This window comes from Lipotes vexillifer, unplaced genomic scaffold, assembly GCF_000442215.2.
Source record: "Lipotes vexillifer unplaced genomic scaffold, Lipotes_vexillifer_v1.1 scaffold1003, whole genome shotgun sequence".
Classification (NCBI taxonomy): Eukaryota; Metazoa; Chordata; class Mammalia; order Artiodactyla; family Lipotidae; genus Lipotes; species Lipotes vexillifer.
Window position 1 is genome coordinate 1,311,334 of NW_006798890.1, and position 19,390 is coordinate 1,330,723.

Below are 19,390 nucleotides of genomic sequence, written 5' to 3' on the forward strand. Positions count from 1 at the left end.
CCCTTTTTTTTTTTTTTTTTTTTTTTTTTTTGCGGTACGCGGGCCTCTCACTGTTGTGGCCTCTCCCGTTGCAGAGCACAGGCTCTGGACGCGCAGGTCCAGCAGCCATGGCTCACGGGCCCAGCCGCTCTGCAGCATGTGGGATCCTCCGGGACTGGGGCATGAACCCGCGTCCCCTGCATCGGCAGGCGGACTCTCAACCACTGTGCCACCAGGGAAGCCCCACTCACATCCCTTTGCATTAGGAGCAGGGAAGTACACTCTTCGCTGGGAGACGGGGTGGGCAACGCAAGGTAAGGGTATATAAAATCCTCTAGGAAGGAGGAAGCAAAAAGCTGCAGACAAAAATACAACGTATGACAGTGACTCAACATACAAAAAGATTTCCCAGTTTAAGAGGCATAAAATTCTGAAATGTGAAAACTGTGACATACTGTCCAAGTATGTCACAGTTCTCCATACTGCAAAGATAAAGTGACAAACATTTTAGGGGTTCTGGAGGACCCCAGTTTGTAGGTCTTTATAGATACAGAAACAGGACCTGGCTTTCCTGGTCCCATCTCACCCCAAGGGATCTACAGCATCCCCACAGAGCAACCGTCTATGCTCGTGAAGTCATGGGAGACCCGAGTCTCTCAGCTCTGATACCTTACAATTACACGCATGGTTTGTGTATGTCTGCAGTGTGAGCCATAGCTTCTCTAAGGCCTTTGACTCCCCAAAGGTTCAGAACCACGTCACTGGATTGTGAGTCAGCGTCCACAGACCAGTGAGTTCCTCAGGCCAGAGATGGAGGCTGGTGGGTAACACAGCTCACAGTGAGTCCAAGGATGTCATGACCAAGGCACGGAGTTTTGTACCAAGAGAGATGAGTGAAGACCAGCTGGAGCTCAGCACTCTGACCAGAGAGGCTGCAGTTCAGGAAGTTGGCAGCTCCTCCCCAACCACAATGCAGGGAAGGCCTGTCCCAGGGTGACAGAAATAAACCGCTGGATTCTAGGAGTAGGTCCTGTTGATTCAAGTGTGCTAGACCCCAGGCTGAGGAGCAGGAGGGGGGAGGAGGTCCAGGGGGCCTGGCTCTCACAGCATGGCCTGGTCACTTTACCTGGCGCACCTTTCTCCCCCGGAGATAATTCCTGCAAAAAGCAGAGGATCCTACACAGACCAAAAATGCTGGTGTCAGGGCTTTTACAAAGTACCTGCAGTCAACACAATAAAAGAGAGGGGTTAATTGAATTGCAATCTTAATCATCCATGGACCTTCCCAACAAGTCAAGGTGAACCTTTAGATATGAGTCAACATTAAAATGCAAGTTCAGCAGATTTATTTGTTTGGTTGTTTGTAAGTCTGCAAATTAGCATGACCCTCTCTCCCTTAGAACCCAGCGAGAACCTTTGGGCCAGTCCTATAGCATCATGTATGTCTATGGCTAAACGTGAAATAAAACAAGAACACGCTTTCATTCCTTCATTCAACAGTGAGTGCCCAGGGTAAGCCAGGCTCCTTGCTGAAAACACACATTAAACAACAAACAAAATTCACCATCCCTCTCTGCAGGGAGGGAGATAAATAATGACAGCAAGGCACAACTACAGAAGCATCTGTGAGGTATGGTGTTAGCCCAAGGGACGTGATTCCCTCTTTGGGAAAGGGGAATCAGGAAAGGCTTCCGGGAAGCTGCCATGTCTCAGCTTGCGTTAACTGAAAAAGGGGTAGAGACAGGGCATGGGGGAGCAAAAGCCAGGAGGTGCGGGTCACTAGAGCGTTTGCAGCTGTTGGGCATACAGCAATGGAGTGGGCAGGCTAGGCAAGGCCTTGGCCTCCCGGGTCCAGGGGTGTTAGCAGCACCCCATGGACTTGGGTACGGACAGAGGAGCCTGTAGCTTGGCCCAGCACCCAGTTCAGGGTCTGAAGTTGCCGTCACCCGTGCTAAGCCTCCTGCCTATGTTAGTCATTTAGAAAATAACCATTTCCAATGCATTTACACTTTCTGAGAAGCATGAAACTGGTTTTCCTCCACAAATCAGTCTGCTTTCTGTTTAGATTTCTCCCCCATTTTCTGGAAGACGGGGTAGAGTAGACCTTGGGCCTTTAAAGAATTCTGGGTAATCTGCTAACAACTGAGAAAATGAACAGCTAAAAATCTGTCTATAAACTAGAAAGGAGACGTAGGGCCAGAAAAAAGTGCTGCCAAGAGAAGTCACGGATCATATCTGAAGAAACCTTCACCTCCTTCCTGCCTGCCAGGCCGAAGCAGAAGCATAAAGGCCAGCTGGACACCCACACCAAGTCAGTCAGCACATCGCCAGCTCCCATCCCAACGTGCCTCCTCCACTGCTCTCCAATCCACCCTCTACTTCAGGCTTCACCACTGAAGAGTCCACAAGCTCTGTACATTCCTTGGTAAATTTTACCTGAACACCCCCTGGGGCTCCATCAGGATAGAGTTTGTGCTCCTTAGGGCATTCAAGGCTGTTGCGCACGGCCCTAACCTGGTCCTCCAGCCTCATTTCCTACCACGCCCAACCACCCTCGTTGCCCTAGCTCTTTTAGCATAGATGCAAGACATTTGCTTCGCTCAAAGCTTAGGGAAAAGTAGCCCAAGAGTCACCCTTACAAGCTACTGAGGGCATATATTCCCTTACAGTCCAGGAACATTCCAAAGCTGAAGAGAGAGACAACTGCCAAATCCAACTGGCTGCCACTGCGACTAACAAAGGTGCCCTCTCACAGCAAGACTGCCCCTTAGTTCATCAGAGCTCTGTGACTCCTACTCTCTCAAATACCTGAGAAATATGTAGGCAACAGTTATTACCCCCATTTTAGAGATGAGGAAACAGCCCCAGGAAGGCAGTACGTGCTCAGAGCCCAAGAGCCACTAAATGACGGTGTCTGACTTCAAGAGCCGATGCTCTTTCCATGTGACAATAGCGACAATATCAGGGGACACAGGCACAATTAGGAATAGGAGGGCCATCCCAGCTGTTTTTGGTACAAAAGCCAGGCAGCTTCTTCTTTCTCAACCAGCCCCATTGACCTCTCCCTGAGGACGTCATGGCTGCAGTGCAATGGGCTGAGTCGTCACACTGCAACCTGTTTGGCTGATGGCCCAGGACAGTCTCTGTGGTCACTGTCTCACACAGTTTTGTATCCAGGGCAGAAGGGAGGGGAGTACAAGGCAAACACTCAGTGGTGGAACAAGAACCTGGCTGTATCCCTGGGATGGTGCCTGAGCATCCTTCTTGGTCTACTCAGCCCCATGAAGGTGACTCACCTGGGGTGCTGCAACACCTGCAGCAGGGTGCTCTTGGGAGGCACCCGGTACAGTTCTGACCTGTCGTCATCCTCAAAGTAGACCTGCAGGATGAACAGGGGAGCAGGAGTCAGATACAAATAAAGGGCTTCAGCAGCACTAGGCATGTTGAGGCCAAGTCTGGGGAAACGTTAAAGACATGCAACTGTTATTAGCTGAATGCCTCCCTTACAGAGTTGTGGAGTATAAAGCACTCAGTCCTCTCCCACGACACTAAGAAGATATTACTGGCTCCATTTTCCAAAGACAGAACCAAGGCTCACAGAGGGGAAATAACTTACTGACTAAACCCAGCTAGTAAACAGAGGAGCCAAGACTGAAAGTCCAGGCCTATGAGCCTTCCCTTCCCTAACAATTCTGTGCAACAGCCATTAGGTGTGGGAAAAGAAAGCACTAGTGGCCCAGAGCAGGGGAAGAGACATGTCCACACAGGGGACAGCCCTGTGCAGGTGTCAAAGCCCAAGTAGGTTGAGGAAGACATCTGCATAGGAGGGATGCTGCAGGGTGAGGGGTATCAGAGACTGGCCAGTGGAGATAGGCATCCTCATTGTGGACTGGCCAGCTAAGCAGGGTGAGAAGGGCAGCCACTCATGGCAAGGAGGTGGCCTGCTGAGGGGAGTGAGGACCCACGCAGGATGAGGAAGAGATTCATGCAGGGTGGTTAAGCAGCGTGGAGTGACAGAGTGCATGTAGGATGAGGAGGGCACTGTGCTGGAGCAGCAGCCTGATGGGGGGAGTCAGGAATCCAAGTGAGGTGAGGGAGGTTCCCCGAGGGAGAAGGGACACTGGTGGTGACAGGAGGGGGATTAAATACGGGGGGATTGATCAAACAAATAAATATATTAAGAATAATAGAAGTTACTGTTAAAAATATAGAAAGAGATGGTGTTGGATTAGAACTGGAGATACCAGTGAGAGCTCATACACACACATACACAGCATTGGAGCAGTGAGCACCCTCCTCCCCTCACCCCTGTACTTATGAATATACCTACTACTTGACTTCTAAATATCATTTTCCACCAAAAAGAGCCAGGCCCTCCTTGGGAAAAATGGCTGATTCTACAGCTAAGGCAAGGAAAGCACAATTTGAGCCTTGAACATCTTGTGACAGAAAGCAAGAAGTGCTCTAAAAATGGAGACAAGTCAAAAGGACACAGAAGCAAATTTGAAGGCATTCCCACTGACCAAATCTGAGAAAATGTGAGCATAACATAACCACAGTAATAGATTATAACTCAATGAATAAAGTAAGAAACCATAAATCCACTGATATAAATGATTATGTTGATGGTTTGATGAATAAGATATTTGTATCATTTCAAAGTACCTCCCTATAAAATACTAATTACAAAGGGGAAAAGAGTAACTTTACAGCAGAGAAGCTTGGCAAACCCCTACCTCAATCAGGGGACTAAGGTGAACACCATCAGTAATGGGACATTTGAAATTATGTGCACCTGATGGGATGCAACAAGAATACTGCATTGCTTCTGTGATATTCCAGTCAAACATACATAATCCAGGTCATGGTCACAAGGAAACACACTGATGGACTTTCCACAAAATAACTGGTTTGTAATCTTCAAAAGTGGTTAAGATTGGGCTTCCCTGGTGGAGCACTGGTTGAGAGTCCGCCTGCCGATGCAGGGGACACGGGTTCGTGCCCCGGTCTGGGAAGATCCCACATGCTGCGGAGCAGCTGGGCCCGTGAGCCGTGGCCGCTGAGCCTGCGTGTCCGGAGCCTGTTGCTCTGCAACAGGAGAGGCCACAGCAGTGAGACGCCCACGTACCGCAAAAAAAAAAAAAAAGTGGTTAAGATCAAGAAAGCTGATGGAAGACTGAGAAAGTCTTCCATAGGCTGAAGGAGACTAAAGGGACATAAGCACTAGATACAATACAATGTGGGATTCCTTTTGCTATAAGGAACACTGCTGGGGATAGGCAGAGGGGGATCAAGATGGTGGAATAGGAGGACGTGGAGCTCACCTCCCCCCATAAACATCAAAAATATATCTACATGTGGAACAATTCTCACAGAAAACTAACTGGAAACTGGCAGAAGATCTCCTATACAACCAAAGCTGCAAGAAAGATCTCCATGTGATTAGATAGGACAGAGGAAAAAAAAACATCAGGTTGGGACTGGCACCCCTGGGAGTGCTCTGTAAGGAAGAGAAGGTCCACATGGATGGATCCTCACCCTGGGAAGCCCCCTTGACTGCTGGGAAATCCGCTGACACAGACAGAGGGGCTGGAGAAGCCTAGACTCTACTCGAGAGGAATGTGCATGTGCTGGCTTGCTAACAATCAGGGTGGAGAGAGACCTGCACTTGAGGCTGCTGCCTCGCTGCACTTCCCAATCCAAAGGGGCCAGTGCCTCAGCCACACTCACTCCACACCACAGCCTGGTGTGAGATCACGGCAAAGATTCAGTCTAGCTGCGCAGAGACAGACCAGGGTGCTTGGGGTGTGATCTGAGCACAACGATGGAAACCACTGTCAGTGTACGCACCAGGGTGGCGGGCCAAACCGAGCAGACACCATCAGCGCATGCACCAAGTGGCACCACAAGAACACACAGCGGCTAAGCACTGAATCTCACGCAGGCAGATCCTGGGAGAGGACTCAATCTAGCTACAGAGACAGTCTGGAAGGCCTGAGATGTGATTTGGGGGTAGCTGCAAAACCCATTGTCAGCATCCGAACAGCAGTAGCAAGTCTAGCTGCAGCAGACATTGTCAGTGCGCACACCGGGCAGTGCCACAAGAACACACAGTGGCTAGGTGCTGAATCTTGGGCAGTCAGGCAGGCCCTGGGTGGGAGTATTCAGTGATGGTTTCCTGGTGGGAGCACCCTAGTTCTGCCCACTCCACACTGCACCTTAGCATCAGATCTGGAGTGGCCAGGTGCCGGGAGAGCTCTGCCACAGAGGCAACCCCAGGTCCCAGGTGGCAGCACGACCACCTCAATTCCTGCAACCACAATGCCCTGACCCCCACTCCAGCCTACTCCACACCACAGCCTTGCACTAGATCTGGGACGAACAAAATGGAGAAAGGGACACGACCTTGGGCTGCTTCTGAGTGAATCACGGATACTTACATAGGTAGTGCACAAGTCCTCCGTGAGTACATGGGCCTCACCTGCTTCAACAACCACCTCCTTTGGGGCAGGGCACACATTCAAGGGCAACAAAGCCTGATTGAACCTGACCCTCATGGCTTCTACTCCAGCAATGGAGGAGCAGACCCCGCCCCCGACAGGCCATGGAGCAAAGAGGAGGCCCTGCCTCACATCCAACACAGGCTCTGGACACCACCACACCAATCACACTCCCTATCAAGGGGATAACAGCCAGCACCCTCTGATGAAAGACGTGGCAGGCATCCATAACAAAACCAGCCCTCACACCAAAAATATTGGACGCACAGTCTACACAGGGACACTCCTACATAAAAACGCCCTTTTAAGACCACAATAGATAACTGTTTTCCTAAATTCATAGAAACAGTGAAAGTTAAGTAAAATGAAAAACCAGAGGAACCACTCCCAATTAAAAGAACAGGAGAAATCCCCTGAAAGAACAAATAATGAAACAGACCTCACCAGTCTATAAGACCCCAAGTTCAAAAAGGAAGTAATAAAAATGCTAAAGGAATTAAGAAAGATTATCGATAGAAATGCAGATCACTGTAAAAAGGAACTAGAAACTATAAAGATGAACCAATCAAAATTAGACAATTCAATTGCCGAGATAAAAACCGATCTAGAAGTAATGGATAGCAGACTAAATGACACAGAAGAACAAATAAGTGATCTGGAAGAGAGAATAATGGAAACTACCCAATCAGAACAGCAGACAGAAAGACAAACGAGAAAAAAAAAATGAAAGCAACATATGAGATCTATGGGCTAATTAATATAAAGCGTGCCAATCTACACATAATAGGAGTTCCAGAAGGAGGAGAGAGAGAAAAGAGGATCAAAAATGTATTTGGGGGCTTCCTTGATGGCGCAGTGGTTGGGAGTCCACCTGCCGATGCGGGGGGGCACAGGTTCGTGCCCCGGTCCTGGAGGATCCCACATGCTGCAGAGCGGCTGGGCCCGTGAGCCATGGCCGCTGAGCCTGCGCGTCTGGAGCCTGTGCTCTGCAACGGGAGAGGCCATGGCAGTGAGAGGCCCGTGTACCGCTAAAATAAAAATGTATTTGAAGAAATTATGGCTGAAAACTTCCCAAACCTAAAGAAGAAAATAGATACCCAGGTACAGGAAGCACAGAGAGGCCCAAACAAGATGAACCCTAACAGACCCGCAACAAAACATATCATAATTAAAATGGCAGAAGTTGAAGAGAAGATCCAAAGTCAGAAAGAGAAAAACAAAGAAGTCAGTTAAAAGGGAACCCCCATAAGGCTATCAGCTGATTTGTCTACAAAAACAAACCCAGAGGGAGTGGCATGATATATTCGAAGTCCTGAAAGGGAAAAATCTGCAACCTAGGATACCCTACCCAGCAAGATTATCATTTATAACAGAAGGAAGGATAAAAAATTTCTCAGACAAGCAAAAGCTAAAAGAATTCAGCAATACTAAGGGTCTTCAGTATTGAAGGGTCTGTTCTAACTGTAACAGAAAAGAAGCAAGAATCTATTGGAAAGGAAAGATAACAACAGGAAAGGTAAATATATAAAAGGACTGAAGATCAATTGAACAAGCCAGTACATAGATTAAAAAATAATCAAAAAATTTTATAAAATCGATTATAACTACAATTAATAGCAAAAGGATAAGCATGAAGATGTACAATAAATAGGACATAAAAATCAGAAAATGTGTGTGTGGGGAGTATAAAAATGTAGATTTTTTTACAATGTGTTTGAACTTGTATGACCATCAGTTTAAAGCAAGTAGATACTGGGAATTCCCTGGAGGTCCAGTGGTTAGGACTTGGAGCTTTCACTGCCAGGGCCTGGGTTCAATCCCTGGTTGGGGAACTAAATCATGCAAGCCATGCAGCATGGCCAAAAAAAAAAAAAAAAGGCAAGTAGATGTACATATAGCTATGGATCAACATACCTGAATTCCATGGTAACCAAAAATCAAAAACATAAAACAGATTCACAAACGTAAAAAATAAAGGAACTCAAGCATACTACAACAAAATCATCAAACCACAAAAGGAAAGACAAAAAGAAGAAACGAACAAAGAACTACAAAAACAACTGGAAAACAAGGTTTAAAATGGTAATAAGTACATACCTAGCATTAATTACTTTAAATGTCAATGGACTAAATGCTCTAATCAAAAGACATAGAGTGGCAGATTGGATTAAAAAAAGCAAGAACCAGGGACTTCCCTGGCAGCACAGTGGTTAAGAATCTGCCTGCCAATACAGGTGACACAGGTTCGATCCCTGGTCCGGGAAGATCCCACATGCTGTGGAGCAACTAAGCCCACGTGTCACAACTACTGAGCCTGTGCTCTAGACCAGCAAGCCACAACTACTGAAGCCCACGTGCCAAAACTACTGAAGCCCGCGTGCCACAACTACTGAAGCCCACACACCTAGAGCCCATGCTCCACAACAAGAGAAGCCACCGCAGCGAGAAGCCCACATACCACAACAAAGAGTAGGCCCCGCTTACCGCAACTAGAGAAAGCCCACACGCAGCAGTGAAAACCCAATGCAGCCAAAACTAAATAAATTAAAAATAAATAAATTAAAAAAAAAAAGGAACCAGGACTGTCCTGGTGGTCCAATGGTAAAGAATCTGCCTTAAAATGCAGGGGACATGGGTTCGATCCCTGGTCAGGGAACTGAGATCCCACATGCCATGGGGCAACTCAGCCCATGTGCCACAACTACTGAGCTCATGCACCTCAACTAGAGAGCCCGCATGCCACAAACTACAGAGCCCACACGCTCTGGAACCCACACACCACAACTACAGAGCCCGCATGCCCTGGAGCCTGTGTGCTGCAACTACAGAAGAGAAAACCTGCATGCCACAAGGAGAGAGAAGCCCGCACACCATAACAAAAGATCCTGCATGCTTCAATGAAGATCCCATGTGCCACAACTAAGACCCAATACAGCCAAAAATAAATAAAATAAATAAATAAGTCTTAAAAAACCCCCAAGAACCTACAATATGCTGCCTACAAGAGACTCACTTCAGGGCTAAAGACACACACAAACTGAAAGTGAGGAGATGGAAAAAGATATTTCATGCAAACAGGAATGACAAGAAAGTGGGGGTAGCAATATTCATATCAGACAAAATAGACTTTAAAACAAAGGCCATAAGGAAAGACAAAGTACATTACAGAATGATAAAGGCATCAATACAAGAAGAGGATATTACACTCATTAACGTATATGCACCCAATATAGGAGCACCTAAATACGTAAAACAAATGCTAACAGACATAAAGGGAGAAAGTGACAGGAATATAATAAAAGTAGGAGACTTTAACACCCCACTGACAACAATGGACAGATCATCCAGAAAGAAAATCAATAAGGCAACAGAAGTCCTAAATGACACAACAGACCAACTTAATTGATTGATATCTACAGGACACTACATCCAAACAAACAAACAAACCCAAAAACCCCCACATTCTTTTCAAGTGCACATAGAATATTCTCTAGGATAGACCACATACTAGGTCACAAAACGAGAAAAATGGGAAAAGGATGAACACATGGAGACTAAACAACAAGCTACTAAAAAACCAATGGGTCATCAATGAAATCAAAGAAATCAGAAATACCTTAAGACAAACAACAATGAAAACACAATCTTACAAAATCTGTGGGATAAAGCAAATGCAGTTCTAAGAGGGAAGTTCATAGCAATACAGGCCTTACTCAAGAAACAAGAAAAACGTCAAATAAACAACATAACCTACCACCTAAAAGAATTAGAAAAAGTAGAATAAACAAAACCCAAAGTCAACAGAAAGAAAGAATAAAGATCAGAGATGAAGAAAATAAAATAGAGATTAAAAAAGCAATAGAAAAGATCAATAAAAGCAAGAGCTGGCTTTTGAAAAGATAAACAAAATCAGCATACTTCTAGCCAGGCTCAACAAGAAAAGAAAGGACCTAATTAAACAAAATGAGAAATGAAAGAGGAGAAATAACAACTGATACCACAGAAATACAAAAAATCATAAGAGTTTACTATGAACAGTTATATGCCAACAAATTGGACAACCTAGATGAAATGAACAAGTTCCTAGAAACATACAGCCTGCCAAAACTGAGTCAAGAAGAAACATAATTGGAACAGACCAATCACTAGAAATGAAATAGAATGTTAATTAAAAAATCTCCCTGCAAACACAAGTCTAGGACCAGACAGCTTCATTAGCAAATTCTACCAAACAAACAAAGAACTTACACCTATCCTTCTCAAACTATTTCAAAAACTTGAAGAGGAGGGAAAACTCCCAAATTCATTCTATGAAGCCACCATCACCATGATACCAAAACAAGACAAAGACTACAAGAAAATTACAGTCCAGTATCTTTGATGAATACAGATGCAAAAATCCTCTACAAAATATTAGCAAACCAAATCCAACAACACATAAAAAGGATCATACACCATGATCAAGTTGGATTCATTCCAGGGCCACAAGGATGGTTCAACGTACGCAAATCAATGTGATACACCACACTAACAAAAGGAAGACAAAAACCATGTGATCATCTCAATAGACACTAGAAAAGCATTTAACAAAATTCAACATCCATTCATGATAATGTTCCCTCTATACCTACTCACCAAAGTAGGTACAGAGGGAACATATCTCAACATGATAAAAGCCCTTTATGACAAACTCACGGCCAATGTAATACTCAATGGTGAAAAGCTGAAAGCCTTCCCACTAAATTTTGGAATAAGACAAGGATGCCCACTCTCACCACTTCTATTCAACATAGTATTGGAAGTCTTAGCCACAGCAACCAGATAGAAAAAAGAAAGAAAAGGTATCCAAATTGGAAGGGAAGAGGTAAAACTGTCACTACTTGCAAATGACATGATACTCCATATAGAGAACCCTAAAGTCTCCACACAAAAACTATTAGAATTAATAAATGAATTCAGCAACGTAGCAGGATACAAGATTAATATACAACACTCTGTTGCATTTCTTTACACTAACAATGAAATATAAGTTAAAAAAAATCCCATTTAAAATCACATCAAAAAATAAAATAAAACACCTAGGAATAAACAAAAGCAAGGAGGTGAAAGACCAATATGCTGAAAACTATAAAACACTGATAAAGGAAACTGAAGATTCAAAGAAATGGAAATATATTCCATGCTCTTGGATTGAAAGAATATTGTTAAAATGTCCATGCTACCAAAAGCAATCTACTCATTTAATGCAATCCCTATCAAAATGCCCATGACTGGGACTTCCCTGGTGGCTCAGTAGTTAAGACTCTGCGCGCTCAATGCAGGGAGCCCAGGTTCAAACCCTGGTCAGGGAACTAGATCCCACAGGCATACTGCAACTAACAGTTCGCATGCCACAACTAAGAAGCCCGCAAGCCGCAACTAAGGAGCCAGTGAGCCACAACTAAGGAGCCCGCCTGCTGCAACTAAGACCTGGTGCAACCAAATACACACACACACACACACACACACACACATATAAAGTGCTAAAAAAAAGTACCCATGACATTTTTCACAGAACCAGAACAAATATTCCTAAAATTTATATGGAATCACAAAAGACTAAGAATTGCCCAAGCAATTCTGAGAAAAAAGAAGAAAGCTGGAGAAGTAACCCTTCCAGATTTCAGTCTATGCCACAGAGCTACAGTAATCAAAACAGCATGCTGGACTTCCGTGGTGGTGCAGTGGTTAAGAATCTGCCTGCCTGGGACTTCCCTGGTGGCACAGAGGTTAAGAATCCACCTGCCAATGCAAGGGACATGGGTTCGAGCCCTGGTCCAGGAAGATCCCACATGCCATGGAGCAACTAAGCCCATGTGCCACAACTACTGAGCCTGCGTGCCACAACTACTGAAGCCTGCATGCCTAGAGCCTGATCTCTGCAACAAGAGAAGCCACTGCAATGAGAAGCCCATGCACTGCAACAAAGAATAGCCTCGCTCGCCACAACTAGAGAAACCCCACGTGCAGCAACAAAGACCCAACACAGCCAAAAATAAATAAATAAATATTTTTAAAAATTAAAAAAAAAAAAGAATCTGCCTGCCAATGCAGGGGACAAGGGTTCAAGCCCTGGTCCGGGAAGATCCCACATGCCATGGAGCAACTAAGCCCGTGCACCACAACTACTGAGCCTGCACTCTAAAGCCTGTGAGCCACAACTACTGAGCCCGTGTGCCAAAACTACTGAAGGCTGTGCACCTAGAGCCCATGCTCCACAACAAGAGAAGCCACTGCAATGAGAAGCCCACACACCGCAAGGAAGAGTAGCCCCCGCTCAACACAGCTAGAGAATGCCTGTGTGCAGCAATGAAGACCCAACACAGCCAAAAATAAACAAAACAAAAAACAGCACTGTACTGGCACAAAAACAGACATAGAGCTTAATGGAACAGAATAGAGAGTCCAGAAATAAACCCACACACCTATAGTCAATTAATCTACGACAAAGGATGCAAGAATATACAATGGAGAAGACAGTTTCTTCAGCAAATAGTGTCGAGGAAAGCTGGACAGCTACATGTAAATGAATGAAATTAGAACATTCCCTCACATCATACAAAAATAAACCCAAAATGGTTTTCAGATCTAAATATAAAACATGACACCATAAAACTCCTAGAAGAGAACACAGGCAAAACATTATCTGACACAAATTGTAGCAATATTTTCTTAAGTCTTCCAAGGCCAAAATATAAAACCAAAAATAAACAAATGGGACCTAATCAAACTTAAAAGCTTTTTCACAGCAAAGGAAACCATCAACAAAATGAAAAGACAACCTATAGAATGGGAGAAAATATTTGCAAATGATGCAACTGACAAGGGGTTAATATCCAAAATATACAAACAGCTCATACAACTCAGTATCAAACCCAATCAAAAACAGGCAGAAGACCCAAATAGACATTTCTCCAAAGAAGACATACAGATGGCCAACAGGGACATGAAAAGATGCTCAACATCGTTAAGTATTAAAGAAATGCAAATCAAAAACCACAATGAGGTATCACCACACCTCAGTCAGAATGGCCATCATTAAAAAGTCTACAAATAGGGCTTCCCTGGTGGCGCAGTGGTTGAGAGTCCGCCTGCCGATGCAGGGGATGCGGGTTCGTGCCCCAGTCCGGGAAGATCCCACATGCCGTGGAGCGGCTGGGCCCGTGAGCCATGGCCGCTGACCCTGCGCGTCCAAAGCCTGTGCTCCGCAACGGGAGATGCCACGACAGTGGGAGGCCTGTGTACCGCAAAAAAAAAAAAGTCTACAAGTAATAAATGCTGGAAAGGGTGTGGAGAAAAGGGAACCCTTCTACACTGTTGGTGGGAATGTAAATTGGTGCAGCCACTATAGAAAACAGTATGGAGGTTCCTTAAAAAACTAAAAATAGAGTTACCATATGATCCAACAATCCCACTCCTGGGCATATGTTCAGAGAAAACTCTAACTCGAAAAGATACATGCACACCAATGTTCACAGCAGCACTATTTATAATAGCCAAGATTGGAAACAACCCAAGTGCCCATTAACAGATGACTGGCTTAAGAAGATGTGGTATATATACACAATGGAGTATTACTCAGTCATTAAAAAGAATAAAATATTGCCTTTTGCAGTAACATGGATGGACCTAGAGAATATTATACTTAATGAAGTAAGTCAGACAAAGGCAAATAGTATATGATATCATTATGTGTATCTAAAATTAATACAAATAAATCTACATACAAAATAGAAAGAGACTCACAGACACAGAAAACAGTCTTATGCTTACCAAAGTGGGGGGTGGGGAGGATAAATTCAGAGTATGGGATTAACTGATACAAACTACTATACATAAAATAGGTAAGCAACAAAGATTTACTGTACAGCACAGGGAACTATATTCAATATCTTAAAATAACCTATAATGGAAAATAATCTGAAAAAATATAATTGAATCACTGCTGTACACCTGAAACTAACACAATACTGTAAATCAACTATACTTCAATTAAAAGAAATTTTTTTTTAAATTAGTAGTGTGTGCCAAAAAAAAAAAACAACCAACATTACTGGGGGAAAATTTGTAAAAACTGATGGAGTCTGAGGATTAGCTGGTAAGAGTGTATTAAAGATAATTTCCTGATTTTGATGATTGACTGGAATCACGAAAGAAAATGTCCTTTTTGCAGGAAATAGACACTTAAGTATTCAGGAGTGATGGGGCATCAGGTGGCATCTTACTCTCAAATAGTTAGAAGATAAATTCTTTGTTCTGTAAAGTTGTGATTATTTTTTTTTTAAGTTGCAACAATGGAATGTTATTCAGCCTTGAAAAAGAATAAGATTCTGACCCATGCTCAACATGATGAATCCTAAAGACATTACACCAAGTGAAATAAGCCAGATACAAAAGGACAAATACTGTATGATTCCACTTACGTGAGAGATCAATTCAGAGACAAAAAGTAGCAGGGTAGATGCTATGTGCTGAGGGGAAGGGAAAATAGGGAGTTATTGATTAATGGGCATGGAGTTTCAGTTTAGGATGATAAAAACGGAGACAGATGGTGGTGATGGCTGTACAACAATGTGAATGTACTTAACACTATGGAACTGTGCACTTAAAATGGTAAATTTTATGTTTTTTATATTTTACCACGATTTTTTTTAAAAAGGCAGTGAAACCTCACTGCACTCCCTGTTCCTCCCCACCCCAATTCCCAGAGAGGAACAAAATAAAACTTCTCTTACCTCTAAATTATCAGGGCAGTATTTTTGCTCTAAATCCCAAGAGGGCGTTTCACCAAACATCACCATTAGATGATCAATAAACCTAAGGAGATATAACATGTACTTTCTGGGTATCAATAACTCATAATCTGTTTTCCTACATCCCATGCCCTGGACACCAATTCACAGAGATATCAAGAATGTATAAATCATGAAATGTAGCCTTAACCCACTTTGACAGCAGTGCCCAAAATGTGTGTATCACTTGTCCTATTATGACATAGTAATTCTCTTTAAACTGACTCAGGATTAACAACATTCTTATATTCAGCCACATTCTAAGCATTAACCCTATGAAATCACATGTTAAAATCGCCAGATATATGTTTTCTAATAAATATACCCTTCAGTTCTATGCAGGTACTACCTCCAATGATTTCATCTCTCACGAGACAAGTACCAGTGCTTGACAAACACTGTACTGTGGTCTGTCACTGTAAAGCTACTTAGTAAAAGGAGAAATCAGCTATGGAATAGAGAGGTTATACCAACCAGACTGTGTAAAACCCTCTAAAACTATTCTCTTTCCTCCTCAACTAAAAACCCACCTGTCCATCCTGTGGAGACAGCAGGGAAGAGCATGCAAGCATAGCAGAGGGCTCCTGGGGAAGAAAGTACCTGGAGTCCTCGTGAAAAGCAGAGATGAAGTCTGACTGGGCATACTCTGGGTACAGAAAAAGCACAGGCCAGCTCAGTCTTCCCCCATCATCTACACTCAGCCTGGCTCCGTAGAGGTTCTCAGAAGTGAGCCCGTTCAGGATGAGCTCACTGAGACCTCCTGAGGCTGAATCTTCATCCTCTCCAGCAGCTTCAGACACTAGCCTGATGTTCCTAGCCTGGGTTAAAAAAAGAAAACACACACCTTATGTGTGGAAGGATGCAAACCCATGTCACTAAAACAAGGAAACCATAACACGGTGAGCTCCCTGAGAGCCAGCTCTACACATGATTCATCTTTATTATCCCTGAGACTGTTTAACTCACCTTTACTGGGCATCTACCACATGCTAGACTCTGTCTAGCATGCTAGGCTTGAGCTAGACATGGTAATAAGTACAACATAAGGTAAGAAGTAAAGCTGTGGAACTGCAGACCGTGAATAATTAATTCAGCCTGGGGGCTGGAGGGGACTGGGGGATGCTAGGCCTTGAACAATGACTTTGAAAAGCAGAAAAGTTGGGGGGCAGGGGAGTGGGAAGGGCATTCTACCCCAAGTAACAGCCAAGGAACAGCATGTGCAGAGGTACAGAAAAGATGCAGAGAGAGGCATGTATGAACATGGCAAACGTTTCCATTTAGCTAGGACATGGGATAATAAAAATAATGCACATATTGACTTAATCTTGATTGTCTCATAGAAACAAGGATAAATCAAAGGTCTGAATAGTAGAGTCACCTCTTATGTATGTTGTGTGGAGGCTCCTAAGGCTAGCACACAAGGGGAAAATGACATGTAATCAAAATTACCTTGATGGTATCTCCTAAATCAGGGGTTGGCAAACTTTCCCTTAAAGGGTCGGATAAGAAATATTTTAGGTTTTGCGGGCCAAATGGTCTCTGTTGATATTACTCAACCCTGCCACTGTAGTGTGAAAACAGCCATTGGTAAGAAGTATATAAACAGGCAGGGCTGTAAGCCACTGGCTGCAGCTTGCTGACCCCTGCTTTAAACCACTAAAATGTAGTACATACGGCTTTGTTTATATTACTCGAGATTAATTCTTAAGTACACTGAAGTTTGAGATGCACAGTTAAGGGAGAGAACCAAAATAGGTCTGTATGCAAATGTCTGGGTATTCCAATATTCTACATTTTAGAAAATGACCAAATCCCTCTGGAGTATTCCCTTCTGTTTAATCTGTTAATGTGTTAACAGATTCTTTGTTGTGCGGAGGAACTAGTGGAGCGCATCTTAGAACTGTGACGTTCTCAAAGTCAACAAGTAATTTAAATAGGCACATAATTTAACTCGGCAAAGAATGAAACCAAGAACCTAACCAAGAACCTACCCCACAATCTCATAGCCAGTATTACCTCCCCTGAGTAGCCAAGGCTCAAAGTGACTTGTGAAAGCAAGATTTGGATCAGACTACATTCATTTAAAATGCAGTAAAGAGAGGGAAGGGGAGATAGAATTTTGTGTTGTTGTTATAGTTAGAAGAGCTACATCCTAAAAATTCACTTTCTCAGGATGCAGTATAACACAGGGGCTGAGAGCAAGGACCTGGCTCTGACACATATTAGCTGTGTGAGGTTTCTTCATGTCCCTGAGACTATGTGCTCATCTAGCAAAAACAGGAGCAAGAAAACCTACCCCAGAAGGCTACTGTGAAGATTAGAAAACGCTTAACCAAAAGCTACTAAATTCAGTATATGTTACCTGAACCCAATACATGCATGCAAGTGAGAGAGCTGACTGAACTCAGAAGGTCTGACTTGTCACACTGCTTCACCAAAAGCAGAAAGAAAATGTACAACTAATTCAGGTAAAGCATTCCCAGAAACGTTCCCAACAGGCTTCAGGATTAGTGGATTTCACAAGACCAGAAGGGCCTAAAGCTTGAGAACTCACCATGATGGCCTGGAGTAAAGCCTCATTCTGATTCTGCTCCTTCTTTTCTTTCAACTTTGCTTTCCTTATATCCCTCTGTTCAGTTCGCTGAAAATGAAATTCAGATACATCAGCTCTAGAGAACTTGCCTCTGCTTGTTACCCCAGCCTGATCCTAAATAGCTATCTCTGGTCTCTATTCAACCCAGGCTCCTATATATCAAGGGATACCAGTGGCTGGATTCAGTTCAATCAACATTTAAGCAGCACATATCTGGATGCCAGGACCAGTGGCAGCAAAAATGTTAAAATCTACCCAAGGAGCTCATAGTCCAGAGGGGGACAGACATGTACAAAGGTCTACATGTTAGCCTGGTGGTATGAACTGAGTGCTATGATACACAGAGAAGGGAGTGACTGATTCTGCCCCACCGAGGAGGCGGGTTTAGACAGAAACCAGATGAAAGAGAGAGGGCATTCTTGGTAGAGGGACTGACATCAGGGCCAATGGGGCATTTAAACTTCTCTGTTATGGCTGGGGTTTAGGAAAACACACTGGAAAAACCCAGGTCAAGAACTTATCAGAGGCTCTGCCTTTTGCACAATTACAGTCCATGAGAGAAAAATACCACCAGTCTACTTCATCTGGCAGAAATATAATTTAGATTTCCTTTTCCTGCTAATCTACCCAAAGCCAGGTGATCGTACTCCTACCTACCCTCAGGATTGTGATTAGTAGGGGCCAACTTTTTCTGTAAACGGCCAGACAGCAAATATTTTAGGCTCTGCAGACCATGTATGGTCTCTGTCGAACATTATCTAGCTTTGTTTGTCGTTCATAACCCTCTAAAAATATGAAAAATATTCTTGGTTCACAGAATGTACAAAAACAGAACAAAGGCTGGATTTGGCCTGTGGGTCAGTTTGCTGAGCCCTGCTCTAAAATACAGCACCAACCATCCCTTATCCTCCCCACAAGGGCTAACACAGATCTTCTTTTTCTTATGAACAAAGTCTACCCTTTCAGGAGACAACGGCTGATAATTCTTGGCCATCCTTCTCCAATCCAGTCTGCCAAGGGCTGCAAAAATCCTTCCTGCTGTTAGGAAGTTTGACTGTACTACCAAGAGTAATCAACCCCATGGATACCACTAGAACTATGTCCAATTCTGCCTTCACAGTTGAGCTACACCAGACCACAGTGTCTGGTCCACATTAGAGAATGATTAAGATGGATGATTAAGGATGACTTGTATTCTGTCCCATGTTGTTTTTCCTCTTGACTTACAGATGCGTGCGAGGATGTGATTTCCCTGCTGTCTCACCTGAAGTTTGGGGTCTTGCAGCCTGCATAAAGCCCACATAACCCTTAGGTCAGAGGAGTCCTGAACTATGAAGTTTGCTGCCCCTTTATATACGTAAAAAAAGTCAACTCTGTTGAGAATTTAAGTGTATAGTTAGATGAGTTTTGACAAATGTATACCCTGAGTACCCAACACTCCAATCAAGATAGAGAACATTCTAGAAAGTTCTCTCATACCTCTTTGC

At 43.8% G+C, this 19,390-nt stretch overlaps 1 protein-coding gene across 1 annotated transcript in view; it reads right to left on the reverse strand.

Moving 5' to 3' along the window:
- Positions 1-1,096: 1,096 nt before the first annotated feature.
- Positions 1,097-19,390, reverse strand: part of TTC4 (tetratricopeptide repeat domain 4) — a 41,194-nt gene continuing 22,900 nt past the window's right edge. Inside the window, 5 exon segments of the mRNA XM_007471140.1 lie at positions 1,097-1,199; positions 3,276-3,358; positions 15,254-15,335; positions 15,911-16,128; positions 17,865-17,951. Of these exon segments, the coding sequence (XP_007471202.1) occupies positions 1,097-1,199; positions 3,276-3,358; positions 15,254-15,335; positions 15,911-16,128; positions 17,865-17,951 (573 nt within the window).